This window comes from Mizuhopecten yessoensis, unplaced genomic scaffold (assembly GCF_002113885.1).
Source record: "Mizuhopecten yessoensis strain PY_sf001 unplaced genomic scaffold, ASM211388v2 scaffold716343, whole genome shotgun sequence".
NCBI lineage: Eukaryota > Metazoa > Mollusca > Bivalvia > Pectinida > Pectinidae > Mizuhopecten > Mizuhopecten yessoensis.
In genome coordinates this window covers 793,788-819,580 of record NW_018480069.1, presented here as the reverse complement: position 1 = coordinate 819,580, position 25,793 = coordinate 793,788, and the positions used below count along the sequence as shown (strand labels likewise).

Genomic DNA, 25,793 nt, shown 5'->3' with positions numbered 1-25,793 from the left:
GAGCTTGTATAAAAAAAATCTGGGGCTACGCCCCACACATCCCATACGGCATCCTAGCAAATATTGTGGGTTTCCGTTATCTGATATTTTTACAATATTTTCTTCATTTAAACAATATTTATTGGCATCGCTACGCTCGTCTACTTTGTATCTTGACCCTAAAGTGTGTGTTTTATTTTACCATCTCCGCAAAACCCGAAGTTGCAACTTGCAACGCTCGGAGCATAATTATATTATTGACCGCTCGTTATATATGATCTGAAAATTATTACTTTTTATTGTAACCTTCCTAACCGCCCGGGCGATATTAATCATATCATTATACAAGAACGATAAAGTTTTTTTTCGGCTGACAATATTATGTATAATCGACTAAACATATCCATTCAATTATTTTGGTATTATATATATTGTTGGAACTGTTTAACTATCTTGTATGTACAACATAATATCTCATTGTGGTACTTATAGCTTACCATCGTGTACGTACAAGAAAGTATCTTCACACAGCATACTATTGTGTACGTAGTAATAAGTTGTACGTACCAGAATGAGATGATATGCTGTACTTACAAGTATGATAATTTTAAATTAAATTTAAAGGTGACGCGTNCACTATTTGGGTTGGTCCATTAAAATTCACGATATGTATCCAATAAAACAGGAACAATGTCCCTCACCACATGCACATGTACACGGTACTCCGGAGTCTGGAGATTTTTAAAAGTTATTTACATTAGTATAAGATTTCTAAAAACTGGATCGTGAACTGCTTGAATTGCTACAATACTTGCAGTGGCATAATGTCTTAAAAATGCTTAGACAGTTAAAAGCTAAAAGCTAGATATAGTCACTAAAAGCATTTAGAGAGCACTAAAGAGCACTACAAGCGGGTATTAAAACACAGCAAGCGGTATGGTAAAATCCCTGAAGCAAGTCCACTAGAAGCGTGCGGTTAAGAATGTTATAAGTTAAAAAGACAGTTTGACGTAACACTGTACACTTTAAAAACAAATATAACTCATAGCTTGTTGTTCCTTCCCCTCCCCCTAGTGAATTAGTCAACAATTATAAAACGTGAGACTATATCAGGGGCGGGTCCAGGTGAGGGCGTAATGGGCGTACGCCACTGTATATAGCTATTGGCCTTGGGTGTCGCACTGATTTGAACTTACCGTTTGTTCAACAACTTAGTGATGCCATGAGGAACTCATTAATTAAACAGCAACGATGTTATGGTGTTATTTGTTAGACTAGATTTATATTTTGACGGTGGACCTCTCGTACCCCCTTGCGGGCAGGACGCCAAATTAGGTAATAATGAACAAGCCCCCTGTGGATTCATACATTTGTCATCACCAGGTTGCCCCTATAAAAATACCATCTGACTTCTAAAACACACTGTTGATAGAGAATTTGAACCGAAACTTTAAGTTTCTTTCCAGTACACAAAAAAAGTCTTTGGGCCATACTTAAAATATGTTTATTTCTTCTTGTTAATTAAACGTAAAAACAATCCTCAGAAATCGGGAAATCGCTTCTGAGACGTTCTAGAAAACACATTTTTTTGGGGGGGAGATCCCCCGAACCCCCCTTACGGGGAGGGGGTCTGTACCCTCCCCCTCCTCGCGCTACGCGCTCGGGCTACTGCCTTTCGCAGCACACCGTTGACTATTGAGAAAAAAATCTCGGCCCCCCTCTTTTAGGAAATCCTGGATCCGCCCCTGCTTACCATTAGGTAACAGAACCAAATTATGTCTGATTTTTTCATAATCTTTTTAATATTACATTTTACTAGTGAGGTGTTTTTTTCTACTGTGATAAATAACCTTTTTTCACGTTTATAATCGACCAATAAAAAAGCAGGGTTTCATGCGAAAAACCGCAACAAACAATGGGCATTGTCAATTGTAACGTATACGTACGTCACAATAGCCTTGACGTCTTCCTATTGTGACATCGCAATATCTGCTGGATAACCGGACTACTCGGTAGTGAAGCGGACGTAAAACTACTCAAAGAAATCCCGAATGGTTAATGTCTCTCACTCTTGAATTAGTTTCTCTTTTACTCTAATCGTAGAGTAGTAAAGAATAAAAGGGAAACATAATCTTATTTAATATTATCTTTTAATGTACGAAGAAATCAGTCCATTAATTATTGCTGACGTCGTGGACTTTTTATTACTTATCTTACTTATCGCAAATACAGGACCTTTATTTGTGTTCTGGGACGACTCGACGAGTGTGATAAAATAAGGTAAGAATTTAAGCTGAAAAACACGGTTGGATGATTCGTCCATAATATAAAACAGAGGAACCAAAGATACGTGGGTTGGACTGAAGGCTTAATGAATGGGTAAATCAAAGACAACATTTGGTTCATTTCATTACCGTTTTTAATACATATCATCCTCGAAATCCCAGGAGATGCTCACTTACGTTCTATGCAGAGAACTTGATTAAGTTAAGAGTAACTATTGGACTTTCGTGGATGAACGGATGTGTAAAATGTATGTTTAGAAAAAAAGCTCTTTTCCTACTTTTGATTGAAATAAGAATGACGTCACTGAAGCATGAAACTGTCAAATGAAAAAAATATTGCACTCCTTTCATTTGATTGTCATAGGCAATATCAATGCCAACTGGTCAAATGCAACTTCAATGAAGCGCACTAGCGTTTGTCCAATTGGAATTCATATTGCCTATAAATGTCAAATGAAAGGAGTGCAATACTTCTATTTACCATTTTTGGAATCTGTTCATTTCATAAACAATTCTATTGCAATTATTATCATTCAGCATTTAGTTCAAATAATGTATGTATCATGTATGCTTGCTCAATGAATAGAACAGCCATCGCCCAGGGAGGGTCAGTGGTATCCAATGTAACAATTATGAAGTCAACAATCGGTCCATGATATTCATAGCATATATGAATCCCAACTGAATTTGGTATGGTTATACAGTGGCAATGTCAAACGATGGTAAATAAATATAAATACCCGGGGTACTTGAAGATCTTGGTTGTACAGCTAGTAGCTTTTGGATAATAAGTTATGTTCGTTTCATCGCTTTTAACAGACTAAGCTAGATGGACATCGGGTAACTCCCATCAACAATGTTTCACTCCCAGGTAGAACCTTGGGCCAGTAATGTAGCATAATGATGAAACATTTAGTATGTCTGTATCATGATTATCATTTATGTATCCTCCAATTGACCACATGGACAATTCGTAATAAAATAAGCATATTGACAAAGAACAGGAACTTAATTCTCAAATATACACACGTTTAATAACGATCTTATCGATGATGAAATTTGTATCGACAAAAAAATGCACAAAGCAATACAAAGTGTGCACAATCTAATTGACATAATGATATAAATTGTAGTGGAGAATACCTCTAAATAGTATATGGTAATTATATTGTAATCTGACAGTGCAAATAAACAATGAGCTCGGTTTCAAATTCAGTGTAAATCAGGCACCAATGATCGTCTGTAATATTAGTATTAGTAAGGACTAAATGCCCGGGAGCTTGCTCTCTTATTGTTTTTGTCATCGTGTCTTGGTAAGAACTGAATGATGGGAGCTTGCTCTCCCCTTTTTTGTCACTGTGTATTAGTAAGGACTAAATGATGGAAGCCTGCTCTCCTATTGTTTTTGTCAATGTGTATCGGTAAGAACTGAAGGATGAAAGCATGCTATTTCCTTGTTTTTGTCACTGTGTATTAGTAAGAACTGAAGGATGGAAGCTTGCTCTCCCCTTGTTTTTGTCATTGTGCCTTGTAAGAACTGGAGGATGGAAGCTTGATCTCCCCTTTTGTGTCAATGTGTATTAGTAAGGACTAAATGATGGAAGCCTGCTCTCCTATTGTTTTTGTCAATGTGTATCGGTAAGAACTGAAGGATGAAAGCATGCTATTCCCTTGTTTTTGTCACTGTGTGTTAGTAAGAACTGAAGGATGGAAGCTTGCTCTCCCCTTGTTTTTGTCATTGTGCCTTGTAAGAACTGGAGGATGGAAGCTTGATCTCCCCTTTTGTGTCAATGTGTATTAGTAAGGACTAAATGATGGAAGCCTGCTCTCCTATTGTTTTTGTCAATGTGTATCGGTAAGAACTGAAGGATGAAAGCATGCTATTCCCTTGTTTTTGTCACTGTGTGTTAGTAAGAACTGAAGGATGGAAGCTTGCTCTCCCCTTGTTTTTGTCATTGTGCCTTGTAAGAACTGGAGGATGGAAGCTTGATCTCCCCTTATTTTTTACACTGCGTCTTGGTAAGAGCTAAATGATTGGAGCATGCTCTCTCCTTGTTTTTGTCATTGTGTCTTGGTAAGAACTGAAGGACGGAATCTTATTCCCCTTGTTTTTGTCACTTTGCCCTGGTCAGGACAAAGAAGGATGGAAGGTAGCTCTCCATTGTTTTTGACACAATTGCTTAGTAAGAACTGAATGATGGAAGCGAAGCTTCTTCTCTCCTTGTTTTTGTCACAGTGCCTTGGTAAGAACTGGAGGATGGAAGCTTGCTGTCCCCTTTCTTTTTGTCACTGACTGTGCCTTGGTAACAGCTGAATGATGGAAACTTCCTCTCCCCTTGTTTTTGTCACTGACTGTGTCTTGGTAAGAACTGAAGGATGGAAGCTTGCTTTCCCCTTGTTTTTGTCACTGACTGTGTCTTGGTAAGAACTAAATGATGGGAGCTTGCTCTCCCCTTGTTTTTGTCACTGTGCTTTGGTAAGAGATGAAGGATGGGAGCTTGCTCTCCCCTTGTTTTTGTCATTGTGTCTTGGTAAGAACTGGAGGATGGAAGCTTGATCGCCCCTTGTTTTTGTCACTGACTGTCTTGGTAAGAACGGGAGGATAGAAGCTTGCTCTCTCCTTGTTTTTGTCACTGACTGTGTCTTGGTAAGAACTGAAGGAGGAAAGCTTGCTTTCCCCTTGTTTTTGTCACTTACTGTGCCTTGGTAAGAGCTGAATGATGGAAGCTTCCTCTCTCCTTGTTTTTGTCACTTACTGTGCCTTGGTAAAAGCTGAATGATTGAAGCTTCCTCTCCCCTTGTTTTTGTCACTGACTGTGTCTTGGTTGGAGCTGAAGGATGGAAGCTTGCTCTCCACTTGTTTTTGTCACTGACTGTGTCTTGGTAAGAACGGGAGGATGGAAACTTGCTTTCCCCTTGTTTTTGTCACTGACTGTGTCTTGGTAAGAGCTGAATGATGGAAGCTTCCTCTCTCCTTGTTCTTGTCACTGACTGTGTCTTGGTAAGAACTGGAGGATGGAAGCTTGCTGTCCCCTTGTTTTGTCACTGTGCCTTGGTAAGAACTGGAGGATGGAAGCTTGCTGTCCCCTTGTTTTTGACACTGTGTCTTGGTAGGAGCTGAATGATTGAAGCTTCCTCTCCCCTTGTTTTTGTCACTGACTGTGTCTTGGTTGGAGCTGAAGGATGGAAGCTTGCTCTCCACTTGTTTTTGTCACTGACTGTGTCTTGGTAAGAACTGAAGGATGGAAACTTGCTGTCCCCTTGTTTTTTAACCTTGTCTTGGTTAGAACTGGAGGATGGGAGCTTGCTCATCCCTTGATTTTGACACTGTGCTTTGGTAAGAGATGAAGGATGGGAGCTTGCTCTCCCCTTGTTTTTGTCGCTGTGTCTTGGTTAGAACTGAAGGATGGAAGCTTGCTCTCCCCTTGTTTTGTCACTAACTGTGTCTTGGTTAGAACTGAAGGATGGAAGCTTGCTCTCCACTTGTTTTAGTGACTGACTGTGTCTTGGTAAGAACTGAAGGATGGAAGCTTGTGCTCCCCTTGTTTTTTAACTGTGTCTTGGTTAAAACTGGAGGTTGGAAGCATGCTCTCCCCTTGTTTTTGACACTGTGCTTTGGTAAGAGCTGAATAACGGGAGCTTGCTTTCCCATTGTTTTTGTCACTGTGTCTTGGTTAGAACTGAAGGATGGGAGCATGCTCTCCCCTTGTTTTTGTCACTGTGTCCTGGTTAGAACTGAAGGATGGAATCTTGCTCTCCTCTTTTATCTATCACTATGACTTAGAAAGGATTGAATAACGTGAGTCCCCTTCCACTCTTCCCCCTTCGTTTAACCTGTTTGTAGCTCGTTAATTTAGTAAGGATATAAGGAAGGAAGCTTCCATTTCCTGTTTTTAATCACGTCTTAGTTAGGAGGAGGGAAGCTTGACATTCCCTTTTTTGTCACCGTGAATTGGTTAAGACTGAAAGTTATGATCTTAATTTATCTGCCATAGTTTTTGTCAGTTTCTCCGGCTTAGTCTGTACGTCTTTTTTGGACCTACTGTAAACGTGTTACTCCCAGATCTGATAAATGCGATTCATCGGGGTCTTATTACATTTGGAATGTCTAAAATCCAATTCGTACGATCACTAAAGGTGAAATACAGTACCTGTGGGAAACCTATGAAAATGATATTTTAAAATATGTAAAATTTAAAGATCAGTGTCGCATGGTTTGCTTTAGATAAAAGCATGACAATGAGGTGGTCCAGGGGTTACGCTTATTTTCGCTCTCTACACCCCTGGAATATGTCATAGAAAAATTGAAGGCACGAAGATAGCTGTTTGATTGATCTCAGGTAAAAAAAACAACTGACCAATCGCTAGGCTGATACCTGTCTTTTGAAGATTATAAAGAAGAGACGCCCGACTTCAAACCAATCAATTTACCGTTACGTCACCGCGAGATTCTTTTGGTGTATCTCAAAGCATCGGAACTACTCTTTTTCTCTCATCAACATTGACAACAATTAAGGTGGCGCATACTGGGCCTTCAGTTTTGCTTTGACATATTCCAGGGGCGCAGAGAGCGAAAGTAAGCGTAACCCCTGGATATCGAGGATGGAGATGGTAAAAAAGTACACACTTTTTCTAGTTGATAGATATTTATTGAATACATGAATAGTTTCAATTTGTAATTTTGATTTAGTTGTATGTTTTGAACGTTAAAGGTTCATGATCACTATATGATCATATATACGGAAGTTATATGAAAGAAAACAATGATGATACAAAAATGTAGTGTTTTATAAATGCTTCAAATTTCCTTAATATATCTTTAACTGGTCATTCCTACTCTTATCTCAAAATTTGACAGATGCGATCTCATCCGTGGTTTTTTTCTAAACCACAAAGAAATAGGTGGCCAGTGGCGGTCTCGTGTTCATCGAAATCAATGCAACTTATAGAGTTCTGAGAATAGGTTAGCTGGTGTATGCATGATTGTTCTGAGTTTTGAATTCCGATAGTTTACAACGCTGAAAACAGTATTGGGTGTGATACCTCATACGAAGATGCTTTATCACTGCTTTCTCGCTGTCTCATATAAGCAAGCTTCGTATCTTGCAATAACGAGGTCGCTTTCTCTTATCAGCAACCTAGGCCTCCGTATCTCGTAATAACGAGATATCCGTCTCGTATAAGCAAGCTTAGTATCTCGTTATACCGAGATTGCTTTTTCGTGTAAGGTAGCTCAGTATTTCACAATAACGAGGTCGCTGCTCACATAAGCAAGCTCCGTATCTCGCAATAAAGAGGTCGCTGTCTCGTATAAGCAAGCTTAGTATCTCGTAATAACGAGATCGCTGTCTCCTATAAGCAAGCTCCTTATATCCTTATGACGACATGAGGTTTCTCGAATGAATGAAACTGGTGTCCGTTTTAACTTGATGGTATTTCGTTTTTACGAGATATGAAATGATTATCAGAACAGATTACCAGTAGGACTCGTCCGTAAAAGTGTAATGGCAGGTAATGACAAAAACAATGGGAGAGCAAGCTTCAATTCTTTCCATACCAAGACACTAGATACAAAACCCTTCAGTCCTTTTTATGAATCGGACAAAGAATCCGTCCATATCTTATTTTCAAGAAAGAGAAAGTTCACGGTTAGAGAAATAAAATCGTCCTACATCTCGAAAATCTTAATACTGAGCTGGCCCTTTTTATCATGTTCCATTTCAAGCTCCCACTATCTAGCTTCTATCGTTACCAGGGCACGGTGATAAAAGAAGAGGAAAGTAAGCTTCCATCTCTCACTAATATAAACACTAATATCCTCTTAAAAGTTAATTAAAAAATAATGCCTCCCTATAAATCCTGGCAACCATACAAACTAACTGGATGTTTAAAATATTAAAATTAGAACTGACGGTGCACTTAACTATTTCTGAACTTTTCTGTCTCTTCTCCGTTCCTACAGCTTTTTACGAATGTTATATTATTTGTATGTTGTGAAATCACTGCCTGATGCACTCTTTTGTCCCTTACCAAGGCCCTACCCTAGACCTGCTCCTAAATGAATCCCTCCCGAACAAGGGCTAGCTACGATGAGTGAACGGAAATGTATTAGGTACATTTTTGAAAAAATAAAATAAATGATAAATATATGTTACCCAATGCAACGTAGTTAAAAATTTGTATACAGCTTTCATCCTGTTGTACTTTCCAAGACGAAAACAAGTCCTTAGCTGGGCTGTGACCAAACTAACTGAACTAGGGGAGATCAAGCTTGCTTACATTGGCAACAACTAAGGGAGATAAATATGCAGTGCTTAGTGAGATAGAAAATATCAGTTACAGGAGCAGGGATAGGATTTACAACGCTGGATACGACAGACAGAAAATATATATTAAAGTGACTCATGGATTTCCGTAAAGTTCTGTGAAGTATTCCAACCACAGGACTAGCATCATCTGTCAATACACCAAGGTTTTATAGTATTGATGTATTGACAGACGAGGCTAGTACCTGTGATCCAACCTCGATATGTCGGGCTCGTTATTAAAAACAAAAGTATTGTACATAGGAAGCACTCGTGTCTGAGTAACTGTAAAATACAATCATCTTTAATCCTTCAGCAGCCGATTCAAACATTATGGTTTAAAGGAGTACAGTATTTGTACTCCTTTTAACCATAATGCTTGAATCGGCTGCTGAAGGATTAAAGATGACGAATCTTTAACGCACCAAAAGAAAGCTATCCTAAAGAAAGCAGTCAGGCAAAATAATGAAATGCAATTGATATGAAGTTATGGATTTATACATTATTCATTAAGTCCTTGAACATTTCAGCTATCAATTGTGTAAAATAAGGATTATTGTGCAGATTTGAAAGTAAGAACTTTGAAAATGGTCTTACACATGGTTTTTACTCGAAATATTCCGTTATTTGTAGGACCTACTCTATCTTTTATCAACTTAGTATCTTTATCATCATTTATTTTAGATTTACTAGATAACATTAGAATTAATTCGGTCTTATTGCATTAAGCCATGTTTCTTAAAATGAAAAAGTTGTTCTCCCTTTTTAAGTAACTTAAAAGCGTTTTTAAAGCAGAAAAAAACCAACAGCGAGATTTTTCTTTCCAGACACAAATGTATAGATAAATTATTTGTCTTGAACATGTATGAATTTTCAACAAAATAAGATAAAAATTCATGACAAATAATCAAATTACGTTTTTTATAGGATTTGACGCCTTTTTCATTGATGGTACGTACCTAGATAAGAAATCGTGTAAACTGTAAAATGGATTCGCATTTGAATAAATTATAAATTATATTAATTTCATGACATGCAGTCTGGTAGAGTAATTTCAAAAGTAACAGAATCAATGTTACAAAGAAATCAGGCAAAATAATGAAATGCAATTTCATAAACACATATAACAATGTACACACATAAATAAAAATACGGAAAAATAATTATAGTTATCAAAACCTATTGCTGGATTTGATGTAATGATGCACCTGTCTAAAAATGTTTATATTGTTTTCTTGCGAAATTTGACTACTACCAAACATAATTAGTTCTAAGTTAAAATCAACATGCAAGGCATTCAAATTTTGGAGCAGGATGTGTCTTTCGTTGTTAAAAAGTAAGCACTCACAAAAATAATGAAAGGCATTTTCACAGGGATTGCCACAATAACAAACTGGACTATCAACAAGATTTACTCTACAAAGATCATATTTAAGTGGACTACACTGATGTCTAAGTTTAGTGTGCAAAATGTTCAATTTACGTTCACCGAAATCTAATTTGATTGGTGGAGGAGATTGTACATTTGAAGCTAACGAGTTTTTGAAAGAATGTAAAGAAGTCAATGATCGTACTGAAAGGTCCAATAAATTCCAACCGCGAAGATTAGAAGGTATGAAAGACGAATTTGTTAGAGAAAGCCTGAAAGAAAGTATTATATAATGATTATTGTTTTTAAGGATGTAACGGCTATTTTCTGCAACGGAAGACGGTAATAGAGAATTAAAATAGTCTATACAAAAGATGGAGTTTTCTGCGTTTTCTTCGATCCGAAAGAGTTTCAAGACCAGTTTCAAAAGGTAAGTCTTTAGTTCGGGCATATGAAGGAAGTCCAGTTATGATACGAGAAGCTTCTCTTTGGGCTTTCTCTAACATTTCTGTTTCGTAAGTTGTACAACCATCCCAAAATTCACAAGCGTACTCTCAAACTGGTAAAATAAATTATTTCAAAATCTATAAAAGATAATCTCGATTTAATAAGTAGTTTAGCCTACGTAACACGTTGACTTTTTTCATTACTGAAGTATATATTGCACAAATATGAACACCCAATTATCCAAAAAGACTCTCTGGTGCCTCTGAAATAGGTAATTTTCTAACCATTGATACAATTCCGATGAAATTTCATAGGATTTTAACTTAATCATCAAACCCTTATACCAAACCCGACCAAAAGCCTTAGAAATATCGCAGAATACCATACATACATGTTTTTCCCCTCTAGAGCAATACAGATGTAATGATAAATTTCAATGAGCTGATATACAGTAGAATGACCAGGTAAGAAACCAGACTGGTGATTATAAAAAAAGTGAGTTTTCAATAGAATAATTATTTGAAAATTACTCTCTCAAACACACTTTTCCAACAGAAGATAATATAAAAAATGGCCTGTAGTTGGAGGGAGAATGCCTGTCACCTTTTTAAAACCTCGGCATAACGTTGGCTGTTTTCCAAGAGTTTGGGTAAACACCAGGCGATAAAGATATGTTAAAAAATGATTTCAAGGGAAACACAAACCGTTTCTGATGTGTTTCGTAGCATATTCTTGTTCTTATACTTATTCATAAAAGAAAATAATATTTAACTTTGTTTAAAATTCATATTTGTTCAAGATTTATCCTTTATTTATACATTTAAGTCGAGAAAACAACCGGTCACAGTTGTTTTTTTCTCTTATACTTATCCTTACATAAAAATATTTAATTTGAAAAAAAATCATTCGTAATTAAATTAAAACCATGTAGGCGTTAAAAATGTTTTTTTAGACAAACATATTAATAGTCCCTTGTATCACGATTTAAATGCAATCTGTGTGATTCCATTCCTCACTTGATTAACTAGGACAGGATAGATTCTAACGTTTAACAAATCATCTTACTACTAATAACACGGACTTAAATAGCTATTCCGTGGAAAAAACTCCTGCATGATGCAATCAGTTCACTGTAGGGTACCTACACGCACTAGGCTATTCATTGTACCTTATAAAACTCAGCTGTATTCCGAATGTGGTAGACAGTGTACATGTTAGTGTGGTAGACAGTGTACATGTTAGTGTGGTACACAGTGTACATGTTAGTGTGGTACACAGTGTACAGTGGACAGTGAGGTAGAGACCAACAATTCTGATAGGTACTATCTGAAACTGATCGGTGATTTTCAGGGTCCTCGCAGCAGCGTAGGTGATCTAATGTTATGAACCGGTGCCCGTAGATGATAGGGCCACTCCAGGGCCATTTGATTAAAGTATCATCTCACTGAAATGTTATAGTCTGAACACGGCGGCATGATACTCCATCAAAACAAATAATTTACAACGTGCCAAGCCGGGACAAAACGCCGACCAAAAAGAGTAGGGAAGAAAGAAATGAAATATACAAGTCGCAATCTAGTGTTGCAAAGGTTGGGAAGTGCATCGATTTGGGTTCTTTTAACAAACCCCATATGCGCAGAAGACAGAAAAACAAAAATACCCTACAAGATATTCTGAGAAGACCCCCATATTAGTCACACATAGGCTGGTCATACAGTGGGATACCACAAGTCTATCTTTCTCCGAACATGTACATTTATGATTGTAACAAATATAATGAGCTGAAGTCTTCAGCGTTTCCGGTTTCATGAGAAAAACACAACTACAACAGGAAATTACTGGACTGTGATGGAATGATGCAACTCTGTTCTGTCCAAATAACATGTAATTTCATCGGCTGATTTAATAAACAAAATATTCCAAATCTAGCATTTTCCTGTCAGTAACCCTGACTCAGAAGCGCCTGTGTTAAATTGGTCATAGAAGGAAAAACGACCGATAACCCCGATTAACATTTTGATTTTATTTAACAAGTTGTTCACAAAATAAATAAGTAGTTAAAAGTTAGAAGTTTAAAGACGATGGTATTTGCAAATTTTATTCTAAAGGAAATAACGAGTTATGGAAGAAAATAAACAAGGTTAACCTTCAACGTAAGAAGGGTCCGGTCGAGAGGCGTTAGCAATAATTTTGTTTTTTCTATCCATTAATTTTGTACTAACTTAAACATACATTTTATTTGGTCAATATTAAAATGGCAGTGGGACGGCGTTAACAAAGTCTAGGGAGGACGGTTAGCCACATTTCCTATGCTTTTGCTTGAAAATGATTGGAATGGATGAGAAAGAGAGAGTGCATGATTGGTAGTTTGAGAGAAGAAATGAAGGAGGAGAAAGAATGAAGGGAAAGGGGCCTCCTGTGCAAGGTTAGATGATGTGGGGGGAAGAACCCGGGGCACCCCAACCCTGGCATCCCTCCCAAAAAATGCTGGGGAAATAAAATACAATTTGGACCTTTGCTCGGAAAAAACCCCAACAACAAACAACAAGTTTATAGGTCACAGACATATAACCAACAGTTTATTTAATTGTTTTAGCAGAAATTATATTGGGCCACATGCAGGCACTTGTCTGTGTGTCAAAATATTATGAAAATAAAGATTTATCCTTTATTCATACATTTATGTCGAGAAAACAGCAGGTCGCAGTTGTTGTTTTCTTTTTTTACTTATCTTTACATAAAATCTGTAATTGTTTTGTTTTAATTTTATAAAAAAAACTTTTGTGATCAGATTGTATGGAAAAAAAACATTTAACAGTGTATTTTTTTAGGCAAAATATTTACAGTAATCTTGCGTCACAATTTAAATGTAATTTGTGCGATTCATTTTCTAACATAATCAAGAATGACAGGGCAGAGACGTATATGGCTTTATACAACTCTGGACAGGATAAATTCCAATGTTTATCAAATCTACCTTCCCTATTTCCTTGCAATATTTCCTTATAAGGAACAGGAAACTCGCAGCATGATGCAATCAGAGTTTCACCTTGTGTATCCCCTACTGTGGTGTAATGATGCAACTACTGTGTAGTATATAGTAAAGGAGGCGTGGTTTATCGTAGCCAATCAAATGCATCCATTGTTGAATGAATGAAACCTGGGTGACCTGGCGTGCCGTATCAACACAATATTTACTTCAGCCAGAGACTCGCTCGAACACGTGTGGAAACTAGGCTCTTCGCTGTTACATACGCGAAGATGACGAAGGACGATTACGATGTTAAATCTCGAAGTAAACAAAATGGAGAGGAAACAAGCTTGACGAAGAAAGACAATGAAAAAGTAGAATTAAAACGTCGAATCACGCTGTTCAATGGCGTCGCAATCATCGTAGGATCGATTGTAGGAAGCGGTATATTTCTGACTCCGAAAGGTGTGCTCGAAGGGGCTGGATCGGTAAGTTTACAATACTAAATGTTGCTTGAATATGATGTTTTCCCCATATGAAATAGTTTGTGCATGAATTCATGGCCGTGTTCGCATATAATCATGTGAAACATGGTTAGCGAAATGTGTTTACCGGATTTCGTCGGGTCGCGAACACGTGTTTTAACGTTAAAGGCCCCTTAGGTAAATGTCTGGGGTGTCGATTTCTGTCGATTCCAGCTGCTGAAACATATTCCTTAACATATGTGATTGTTGACAATAGTTCTGTTCAGTAGCAGGGTCAGAAGCGTGCGTTTTGATTTGAAAAGTAATCATGATCAATAAACAGTCTGGTGTCATCGATTTTGTTGTAACAGCAAATACTACTGGCTTGTTCTATTTATAGAACAAGCATTTATATAAATAGTTCAAGATTTATGTTAAAAAGCTATCGGTATATTGCCACAAATTAATATTCTACACGCGTTTGAAAGCTAGCTCCGAAGCCATTGACACTTAAACAAATAAGGCATAAAATACAATTTTCATAACGCCAAGCTGAGAGAGAAAGATCTGCATTACATCACAGCAGTAGATTAGTAGCTATCTAAGAAACAACACTAAAATTTAAATAACAAGTGTTATATTATCGGATCATTTTTTAATGTGTGAAAATACTTAAAACCCCACAGCATGATCATGATAACAATTTAACATTCACCAAGTTTTACAATTTAAAATGATATTTATAGTAAATTAAACATTTGATGTTTTGTCCGATCTAGCTAAAATAAGCAAGTGTTAAGTGCTTTAAGTACATACAGTTCACATGATCACATGATCAATACAATCAATTGATCCATACAGTTTTTGAGGAATCATGGGAGCTACCTTATCAGGCATTAGATACTAAGCCCTATGCCACCTGGCTAATACCTCCATGTCTCAGAGTCATACCACATCACTGGAAAAAATTGCTTGCCAGCAAGGCAGTATTTTCCCCTCTGACATATTTCTTGGCTGTCACAAATGCACAGTGTCCACCTATATCATTATAGGTATATTCAGTGTATAAATAACTATGTTCTGTTCTTAAGCTCCTCTGCTAAGGAATCATTTCTACTTTAAAAAAGAAAGGAACAATCTTTGTTCATCGATGGTTGATATATAAATTGTAGACATCAGAAATTCAATGTTTTTGTAAAAAAAATCGTCAATGGAAACCTTACTGTTTCTTGCATAAAATAACTCATGCCAATATGGGCAAAAATCCTCAGTCAATTTAAGCTGACAGCTTGTGTTGTGATTGGAACCCCTCTTTTTATAATATACCTTTTAGTATGGATGCTTATTTCCTCACATACACAACTCATACAACAGAGTTAGCTGGACATTTTTTATTTTAGTCCTGCCTTAAATGTGTACTAAACAAGGAAAGAGCTTTATTTGGGAATTGCTGTTTTTGAGTAAAAATTGAAATGGTCATATATATATATATATATTGATTATATCACTAGTTCATGTTATCAAAAAACAAGCCCCTAATTAATTAAACAATTTTCAGGAATTTCCCAGTCATTATATGACAATTTTATTTTAACATTTAAAAATTCCCGTTGTTGATTATGGATCAAGGGCGTGTTTTGCTGAAAACCCTATATCTTATAAACTCCTGTCTATCCATCTGAATGGGGTAGATAAACCATTTTAATTGCTATGTCACCCATTAAGTGCAGTGTCCCTGTAAGAAGTGATTAGGCTACGCGGTAACTCACACTTAAAATGATTAAATCATCGTTCATTGGCAACCTGTAGCTGGAACACTTGGTGACAAATTTCTTAGACTTCTACATCTGATTCATAATACGTAGAAATTAAACAAAAGGGTTTAAGTAGTCTGCAAATTAAACCTCTGTCCTGGTATCTGAAGACAGTTGCTTTTCCGTGAGGCCAGCTGTGAATAAATAATTGTAAATTCGCAAGCAAGAAATAAAAAGGAGGAAATGGTGTATTTATGATATTTCAACTACTTTATGTGACATTCAGTCTGAAAATTTACTCATTACTAAAATTCCAGGTATTTTCTCTTCAGAATTTAATGATATTTACCATTAGTGCCAGTCACAAAAGCATATAACAGCCTAACAGGGCAGCTTCATTGTCATACAATGAATGGCAGACCTAGCAAACACCATTCTTATAACAACCCTCAAGGTCTACACAAAACCAGGCAGCTCTCAGAGTCATAGACTCAGTCACAACATGGCAGCCCTCAGAGTCATAGACTAAGTCCACAACATGGCAGCCCTCAGAGACATAGACTCAGTCACAACATGGCAGCTCTCAGAGTCATAGACTCAGTCCACAACATGGCAGCCCTCAGAGTCATAGACTCAGTCCACAACATGACAGCCCTCAGAGTAGACATAGACTCAGTCACAACATGGCAGCCCTCCGAGACATAGACTCAGTCAACAACAAGGCAGCCCTCAGAGTCATAGACTCAGTCTACAACATGACAGCCCTCAGAGTCATAGACTAAGTCCACAACAGGGCAGCCCTCAGACTCATAGACTCAGTCAACAACATGGCAGCCCTCAGAGTCATAGACTCAGTCCACAACATGACAGCCCTCAGAGTCATAGACTCAGTCACAACAGGACAGCCCTTAGAGTCATAGACTCAGTCAACAACATGGCAGCCCTCAGAGCCATAGACTCAGTCCACAACATGACAGCCCTCAGCGTCATAGACTCAGTCAACAACATGGCAGCCCTCAGGGTCATAGACTCAGTCACAACATGGCAGCCCTCAGAGTAATAGACTCAGTCCACAACATGACAGCCCTCAGAGTCATAGAATCAGTCCACAACATGACAGCCCTCAGAGTCATAGAATCAGTCCACAACATGACAGCCCTCAGAGTCATAGAATCAGTCCACAACATGACAGCCCTCAGAGTCATAGACTCTGTCTACAACATGGCAGCCCTCAGAGTCATAGACTAAGTCCACAACAGGGCAGCCCTCAGACTCATAGACTCAGTCAACAACATGGCAGCCCTCACAGTCATAGACTCAGTCTACAACATGACAGCCCTCAGAGTCATAGACTAAGTCCACAACAGGGCAGCCCTCAGACTCATAGACTCAGTCAACAACATGGCAGACCTCAGAGTCATAGACTCAGTCACAACATGGCAGCCCTCAGAGTCATAGACTAAGTCCACAACAGGGCAGCCCTCAGACTCATAGACTCAGTCAACAACATGGTAGCCCTCAGAGTCATAGACTCAGTCACAACATGTGAGCCCTCAGAGTCATAGACTCAGTCTAAAACATGACAGCCCTCAGAGTCATAGACTCAGTCTCCAACATGACAGCCCTCAGAGTCATAGACTAAGTCCACAACATGGCAGCCCTCAGAGACATAGACTCAGTCACAACATGGCAGCTCTCAGAGGCATAGACTCAGGCCACAACATGGCAGCCCTCAGAGTCATAGACTCAGTCTACAACATGACAGCCCTCAGAGTCATAGACTCAGTCTACAACATGGCAGCCCTCAGAGTCATAGACTAAGTCCACAACATGGCAGCCCTCAGAGACATAGACTCAGTCACAACATGGCAGCCCTCAGAGTCATAGACTCCGTCAACAACATGGCAGCCCTCAGAGTCATAGACTCATTCTACAACATGACAGCCCTCAGAGTCATAGACTAAGTCACAACATGTGAGCCCTCAGAGTCATAGACTCAGTCACAACATGGCAGCCCGCAGAGTCATAGACTCAGTCCACAACATGACAGCCCTCAGAGTCATAGAATCAGTCCACAACATGACAGCCCTCAGAGTCATAGACTAAGTCCACAACAGGGCAGCCCTCAGACTCATAGACTCAGTCAACAACATGGCAGCCCTCAGAGCCATAGACTCAGTCCACAACATGACAGCCCTCAGAGTCATAGACTCAGTCCACACCAGGGCAGCCCTCAGAGTCATAGACTCAGTCACAACATGTGAGCCCTCAGAGTCATAGACTCAGTCCACAACATGACAGCCCTCAGAGTCATAGACTCAGTCCACAACATGACAGCCCTCAGAGTCATAGACTCAGTCACAACATGTGAGCCCTCAGAGTCATAGACTCAGTCTACAACATGACAGCCCTCAGAGTCATAGACTCAGTCTACAACATGACAGCCCTCAGAGTCATAGACTCAGTCTACAACATGGCAGCCCTCAAAGTCAAAGACTCAGTCCACAACAGGGCAGCCTGCAGAGTCATAGACTCGGTCTACAACATGGCAGCCCTTCGAGTCATAGACTTGGTCCATAATACGGAAGCCTGTTTAGCGCTATCATGGGTTGTTCTGAAGTGCTCTAAAACCACCCTCTTCACTACTACAGTATTAAGCGGCTTTGGTGAAATACCTAATTATTGTGACGAAAATGAGATTTTACCTTCGCAACTAGTCAGCACCTTTGAACATCAGAGTACAACATAGAACACTGTTTTGATAGTCGTCTGCATTGTTACTATAGTAAATTAATATTGGTAGAAAGAAGCAATATCGACATTACAATCCTCCAACATAAGCTGACCTGGGGGGACAAAAACAGACAGACAAAGGGTCACTTCACGGACAATAGGTGTCACAGAACAGTTTGGCTTCTGTTTCCTTTATAAGGTATTTAGCACCTTGTGTATGTTAGACCTAATGAAAAGCATGCTTTGCGTTGCTTGTAATTCTGGTAGAAGGATTATTGATGTCATTTTAGGTGAGACTATTAGTCATGGACTGATTATGTAGAATAAGATTTAACTGAGCCAAAGCTTCAGCATTGTGTGTAACTACACTTTCCTATTGACAAATTGTAAAGTTGTAATCCTGGTTATATTCTGTCTAAGTATGTATTAAACTTGACTTTGACCACACAAACCATTAACCACACCAGTCAGTAATAGTGATACAGATATTAACCGGTATTAACCTGAAAAACCCCAGTCATAATATAATTATTTATAGGAGTCCTTCCAGCCAATTGACTAACTTAATAAACAGTTCAAAATCCAAAAAACTGTTATTTTATCAAAACACAGGTATTATGGCATTAGTGTTTGTGAGTAGAGATTTTAACATTGTACTAGTTTGTTTTGTTTGTAAGTTTTTATTTGATTTATTTGTTTGACCAATTTTGCACTGATCTAGAAAACCCCTTTTTCCTGCGGTAGTACTAAAAGGTGCAAGCATACAGAAAGAACTCGTGATCTTGATAAGGGAGAATTGTTTTCTAAAACTTTAAATTTGATTACAGATCTGAACTTGTCGGAGTTTCGGGTTCACTGATTGCATCATTCACATGAGTAGGTAAAAGCAATGCCAGTCACAAACATTCAGATGAGTTAGTGATTAAATTCTACATTTTAGACAGAATTAAGATCCATTTGAATAATTTATCATTGAAACTAATGAAGATGAGATTTGAAATGTTTCTGTTGGACTTAAGAGAAGGGAGATAACCCCAATGAATACTACTGTTATCGTCATGAAAAGTCGGTTAGATCACTCAGATATATAAAATTAATTTAAAAGCTAGACTGGCTACCAGCTCCTAATTAAGTTTTTATGAAGAATTTCCCCTGCATTTTACTAATTATCTCCCCTTAGTTTGAGAACTTAGGATCAGAGATCCAAACGATAAAAATTATTAGAGTTCAATTCTTGTTTTAACAAATTGAAAATCTGGAGATGAGAGGCCAGTTTATTTGGAGACTAAAAAGTTGAATTTGAAGAAAACATTTTAGTCTTTATTTATATAATTGTTCTTCTTTTGTTTGGAAAAGTTATTTAAAAAAAGAAAACCAGAGGTCTGTCACTCTCACACGAGAAATGACCAACCAGTGTAACTGGAGATGTTCGGGCGAGAATGATGTCGAACAAGTGTCGCATTGCGACTGGAGATGTTCGGGCGAGAATGATGTCAAACAAGTGTCGCAGTGTGACTGACAACAACTTTGAAACGTCGCAATATCCTGTCTTTGTAGGACACACATGTGTTGAGTGTGGAAGTAGACTACTTTTTACACAGTTATAGGAGGTTTTGGGAAAGAAATATTATGCATCTTTTCAATGGTAGCAAGCATTTTCAATACGAGGATAGATTTTTTTAGATTGAGAGCTTCCACCCTTGTACCATCATTAGGTGTGGATTGGGGGCTACAAAGTTTTACTGAGATTTGACTCCTAAAGCATCATAATACTATTTTGAACACATAAGTTAAGATCTGAATATATCTGCTGTAACAAATTCTCAGGTCCCTGTGGGTGTGCTGTAGTGGGCACCTCACATGATTCACATCATAAGTACATTTTTTTTGTTTTTTCATTGTCATATATATATTAACTTGCAGATGATTTAGTGAGTTAGTAGACTACATGTAAGCCCGACATCAAGCATACAATATCTTCACTGGTGATGAGGTGTGTGAACGAGTACATAGATAAATGTAAGGTCTCAATCTACCAAAAAAGTTTGCTTTTGTTGTGGTGTCACTGGTTTACTAACCCATTAGACATAGACACCCATTCAGGTGTACCACTGTCACGTGCATTGTTTTTTAACAGCTAACAAGTTGGTCAAGACCCTACTCACCTGACTTGTCATTATGTATGTATCCACAAGGGTGTTTTCTTTTGGTTGCATCAAAGGGAATTTGCATTTAATATAGGTTGTGCAAGTGGGAAGTAAGGTTATTTGAAATTCTCTATATTTTGAACAGAATGGGCTGTAGGTTTTACTGTTCCTTTGGGAACATCAAAAGGGTCAGATTTTTTTATCGGGGGAAAATATCCTCAAAATAACAGCTATGACTGTAACAACCCAGAAAAAAACAACCTTTCATAAACTCAGTTCCAATAGAATTCAACACCATTTTGAGAATTCTGAATGAAATATTTTTGATGACTGGTAATTTCATGTTGTTGATTGACAGTAATATTTAAAAGGTACACATATCCATACAAATCTACCTATCTGGTATAAATTGTTTAAGGGAGATAACTCAGATAGAAGGAAATCATTGGTACTTACTACTAGGTAGCATGCATCCTTAAAGTCGCTATTTTCATGGATTGAAACTTAATATTTCTTATGTTTGTGTGCTATGGAGGGGGAAATCTTCCTTGCTTATGACTAACATTAGTACCATGAGTAGCTGCAGTATTTTATAAAGTGTTCGTTGTATAGAAGGAAACATTACCAGTTCCTTCCACATGAAGAATGGAAAATATCAACTTTTCACATTATTTGCAATTCTCTGTATTTGAAGTAATAGCGATGAATATTTCTAAAAGATTATCCTGATATTTTGCAAGTTCAAGTAAAATATGTTTGAGGCAATCAACAGCCTGAGGAATTTTACAATACAATGTATTAGGAAAGGACTATAGTCTAGGGACTCCATTGTAATGGTGAATCAGTTATACAAATATTCGCCACATTTGATGAAAGTTTTATATTGTCACTTCAGCCAGCATTATAAGTCCAAGAAAGGAAAATTTATATAACATTTTAAAGGTAACAAGCAATACTCTAGGGATTATTATAATTATGTGACATGTGACTACAATCAGGGATTATTATAATTATGTGACATGTGACTACAATCAGAGATTATTATAATTATGTGACATGTGACTACAATCGGGGATTACTCTATGTACTACCTGCTGTGAGGTGTTACTTTGTCAAAATCTGTCCTTCAAGGCTAACAGGAAACAGGTTTAAAAATAGTTAAAGAGGGAATTAACTTTATAAATATACAAAATACTTCATGAATGAGCTATAGAATACGCACACTTTTTGAATATTTTGATGAGTTTTTCATGAAATAGATATAAGAAAAGTCTGCAGCTCACTCAAGGATCATCCCTGCCAGCCTGAACGCCAGGGTATTATTTAAATTTTTGCTCTCTGGGAGAAGATGTCCAATAATTTCCAACAACAAAATGTTTCAATTTTTTTTCTCATACACATTTAGTTGCAAAACAGTAAGTTGAAAATAGCTATATATTGGTAACTCCATGTAATTTATACGATCTGGCTAGCTCTAACAATTAAGGTCAGTGGTTGATCTCTGAATCAGGAATATTCTTTTCACCGGAAGGAAAAATTTGGACTCTGTTAGCAATTTACATTAGGATTATAAACATATGGGTCAGATTTGTCAAAATCAGTGGGAGGTATATCCTGTATCTTCTAAGTCAATTCAAGGTCAGAATTCCTTAGGGTCACTCACCCGCAGATACCCCCTGGTGCCACAGCCACTGGTTATGAAGGGGGTAGGGATGGGATCATGTGGAGAAGTGTCCTGTCCACTGGGCTGTTCCAGGGATGTGATTTAACTACAGGCTGTCAGAAAGTAACTCAAGCATTTCCCCAGGGCCTGATTACAGAGTAGTTTCCACTTAGACAACAAAGGGAGGGTGAGGAGAGCTCACCCAATCCAGTGTGTGTAATGTAGCAAGTTTCACTGTCCTTTTGGGACACTTTTTTGTTGGGTTTACCAGTTAATGTAATTGTTTTAAATGACCTCAAAGTGTATCAGAAACCTGAGCTTATCAAAGTGTATCAGAAACCTGAGCTTATCAATCTGTCATTTGGAAGCTATACTCAATACAAAATAAAATATATTTTCTAGCCATTCAGGTTATAATTATACGCAAATTATTTGCAATAAAATCCTCTCAAATTTTCCTCATAACTACAATTGTTTATTACAGTTCATGCTTTTTTTAAATTTAAAATACCATTTTTTCGATGTAATATACATATGTACACTGTGCAGATGTACTGATACAATGTAGTACAGTGCATATTTATGTCCAGGTCAAGTTCAGGGACATTCCTTAAATATCATGGTTTTGTGTATATGTACTGTATTTCATGACCTCATGTTTATAGCCTTCTCTATCCTTTTCTAGTTGAGACATGCAGCCTTCTCTTCACCATAATTTACCAACCTCCTGGAATAAAGTGTACAGAAATTATGGTTAATGGTTTTGAATTTGAGGAAAATTCTGCAAAAAAAATCAATTTCCTTATTAAATTTCTGTATCATATTATATAGAATACGGTATATATCTAATATTTCACCTGCCAGTACCTATGTCATTTTTGGTGTCATTTTCCATGGGCTGCTATTTTTTTGTGTAATCTTGTTCATGAATAATTTACAAGGTTTTATTCAAGGTAACTTTCTAACATTTTTGCACTGAACTTAAGTTCTTTCCATAGAATGATTTGACAATTCTTAGCTGAGATCAGTCAGTCATTGGCTATATATATATACAAACTAATTATTGAAGTACAGGTTTAGTATCGTGGACAACATAATAATTAACAGAATAGAGAAATCTAGTATCATTAAGGACTTATTTTTTTATATTCTGAAAGTAAAAGAAAACTTGTTGAGGTAGAGGATAACGACAAATTGAAAGATATTATTGCAAATGATTGGCTAATGTTGCTATCCCAGAATTGTAATGGCTCAGTATCAAAAACCAGCCACAAAGCACATAATCAATGAACATTGAAAGACATATAACATGACCAGGAAAGCTACTCTAACCCAGAAAAAAACTTTATTGATTGCGTCATCTTCTATAAAAGGGGGACGACTCTTAGTAAAAACAGTCAGAGTGGAACTCTTCTTTGTGACTATGACTGATTCAGTGGTACATGTTACCTTAAATGCAAATAAAAGTTTTGTTAACCAACACACTGTAAGGCTCTTATAATGACACTATTACTTAAATATTTTTGTCCAGTTTTACAATTTTACTGTTCCCTAGATACATGCAACAAAATTACTACAGTATATGCCCTGCTTCAAATCTAACGTACGCCGCTTGGACATACTTAATGTATCTATATTTAGAAGTATCAATTGGTAAAGATGACCACGACAACATCATGCTGGGTTTACTGGCTCTAATCAAAATTACGTAAACTAGTATCAACACATTAGATGTGTGGTCATCAGAACTATGACCACGACAACATCGTGCTGGGTTTACTGGCTCTAATCAAATTACGTAAACTAGTATCAACACATTAGATGTGACCACACATCTAATGTGTTGATACTAGTTTACGTAATTTTGATTAGAGCCAGTAAACCCAGCACGATGTTGTCGTGGTCATCTTTACCTATTAAAAGCTTGACTACTACGGCTGGCCGGCCGGACTCGTGTATTCCTTGTAGAATCGGTCGGCTAGGTAATACAGAACTTTGCTGAACTCTTTGTACGGACGTTGGATCTCCCACTTTGTATATTTAGAAGTGTTATTAACGAGAGCATATTGATTAGATTAATGGTTCCATTATTACTTTACTAGAAAGAGGTTTTGTGTTTAGTGTAGATGATCTTAAAACAAACTCAGCCTTGCTTTTACCATTATTTATTGTAGTTCATAAAATGGTTATCCATTAGCATGTAATAGTGTACAACTATTCAAACAAAAACTGGTTTACGTTACAGGGTTAAAATAACAATCATGACGTCGTTGTGTGGGCTGTATTTTTGTGTGTGGGCTGTATCTTGCCTTCCAATGCCGTTGTACAATCGTGATGCTGGTAGGTGTAGTCTACAGTGTCAATGAAATCAAAAGTCTACCCTTACCCAGTCCCTGGTGTCGACGGTATCTACGTTATTGTACTTGTACTACAGCTGTTATATCTAAAGTTTACCAAAAATAAAATCTATTGAAATAAATGTAATGTATAAAAAAGATTGACCTTCAATGGGACTACATACATGAATGTGGTAGTGTAAATGTTAAGTTTGCAACGAACATATTCTTTATGGAGCGATTACGCCTTTATCTCCCTGAATTGTGAGGTCAATATAGAAGTAGTCCTGTGCCATAGTTTGAAACATGTATCAGTTAGCCTAACCTTTTTGTACTGCATATATGCTAATTTATATGCAGTAAGAGTTTACCAAGTTAAAGAGGGAAAGATGTAAATATATTTTTATTTATAAGAAACTGAAGTAACATAATTAGTTTGTAGTCAAATAATACTGTAAAACACAAAATGTTTGTGGCTATTTTCCTTCGTGGTATGAAGCCATTTAGATCGTTTTGTGGTATGAAGCCATTTAGATCGTTTCGTGGTATGAAGTCATTTAGATCGTTTCGTGGTACAAACATTCGTGGATAACCTATATTAACAAACAGTCGACACGTGTATCATTCAAATTGGTTTTATTTATAATTTCTAAAAGATATCGTCTAAATATAATAATTTTTGTACAAAGTCTATTATTTATATTATCTTGTATGTATGGTCTCACACTTGGGTCTGATCGAAGGATTACTTTTTTTTTTTTTCAGACATAAACACATTTCCATGACATTCCATTAAAGTGTTATTCCATTAGCAATGACACTGTAATAAAAATGTACATATTTTGGTTGATGGTATAAAAAGATTTAGAGTAATGTATACAGTTTTAATTAACATAATAACACACCTGTGAGACAGATATAGTCAACTAAGTGATGAATTTATCATTAGTGTCCTAGCTCCTATAGCTATACAGGTAATTAACAGGTAAGACAATACTTGTTTACCTGTATCTTCATATACAGGTAATGAACAGGTAAGTTCATAAGACTCTTTCATGCCCAGGGGTGTAGGATACAGAATTTCTACCCAAGTTTTTTTTCAAATTTGTTAAAACCCAAGGCTGTGCCGAAGGTTAATTTTTTGCCAAATTTGAAAATCCCCAGGGTGGAATTTCCCTATCCTAAACCCCTAGGCATGAAAGAATATCTTTCTCTCATCTCAACTACGAGAACAAGCTCAGAAACCAGGAAAATGCGTTTGGACTGACTACCATTTTGAAACTATCAACTTTCCCCCGAGCTAATGTGATGAAAATGAATCTGTTGGTGTAAGCATACCC

General features: G+C 37.2%; 1 protein-coding gene across 1 annotated transcript in view; it reads left to right on the top strand.

The window, feature by feature from the left end:
- Window positions 1-13,553: 13,553 nt before the first annotated feature.
- The window catches only part of LOC110443389 (large neutral amino acids transporter small subunit 1-like), a 56,520-nt gene continuing 44,280 nt past the window's right edge, over window positions 13,554-25,793 (top strand). The window contains exon 1 of the mRNA XM_021487574.1: window positions 13,554-13,844. Within this exon, the coding sequence (XP_021343249.1) occupies window positions 13,647-13,844 (198 nt within the window). The 5' untranslated portion in view covers window positions 13,554-13,646. The remainder of the gene's footprint in view (window positions 13,845-25,793) is intronic.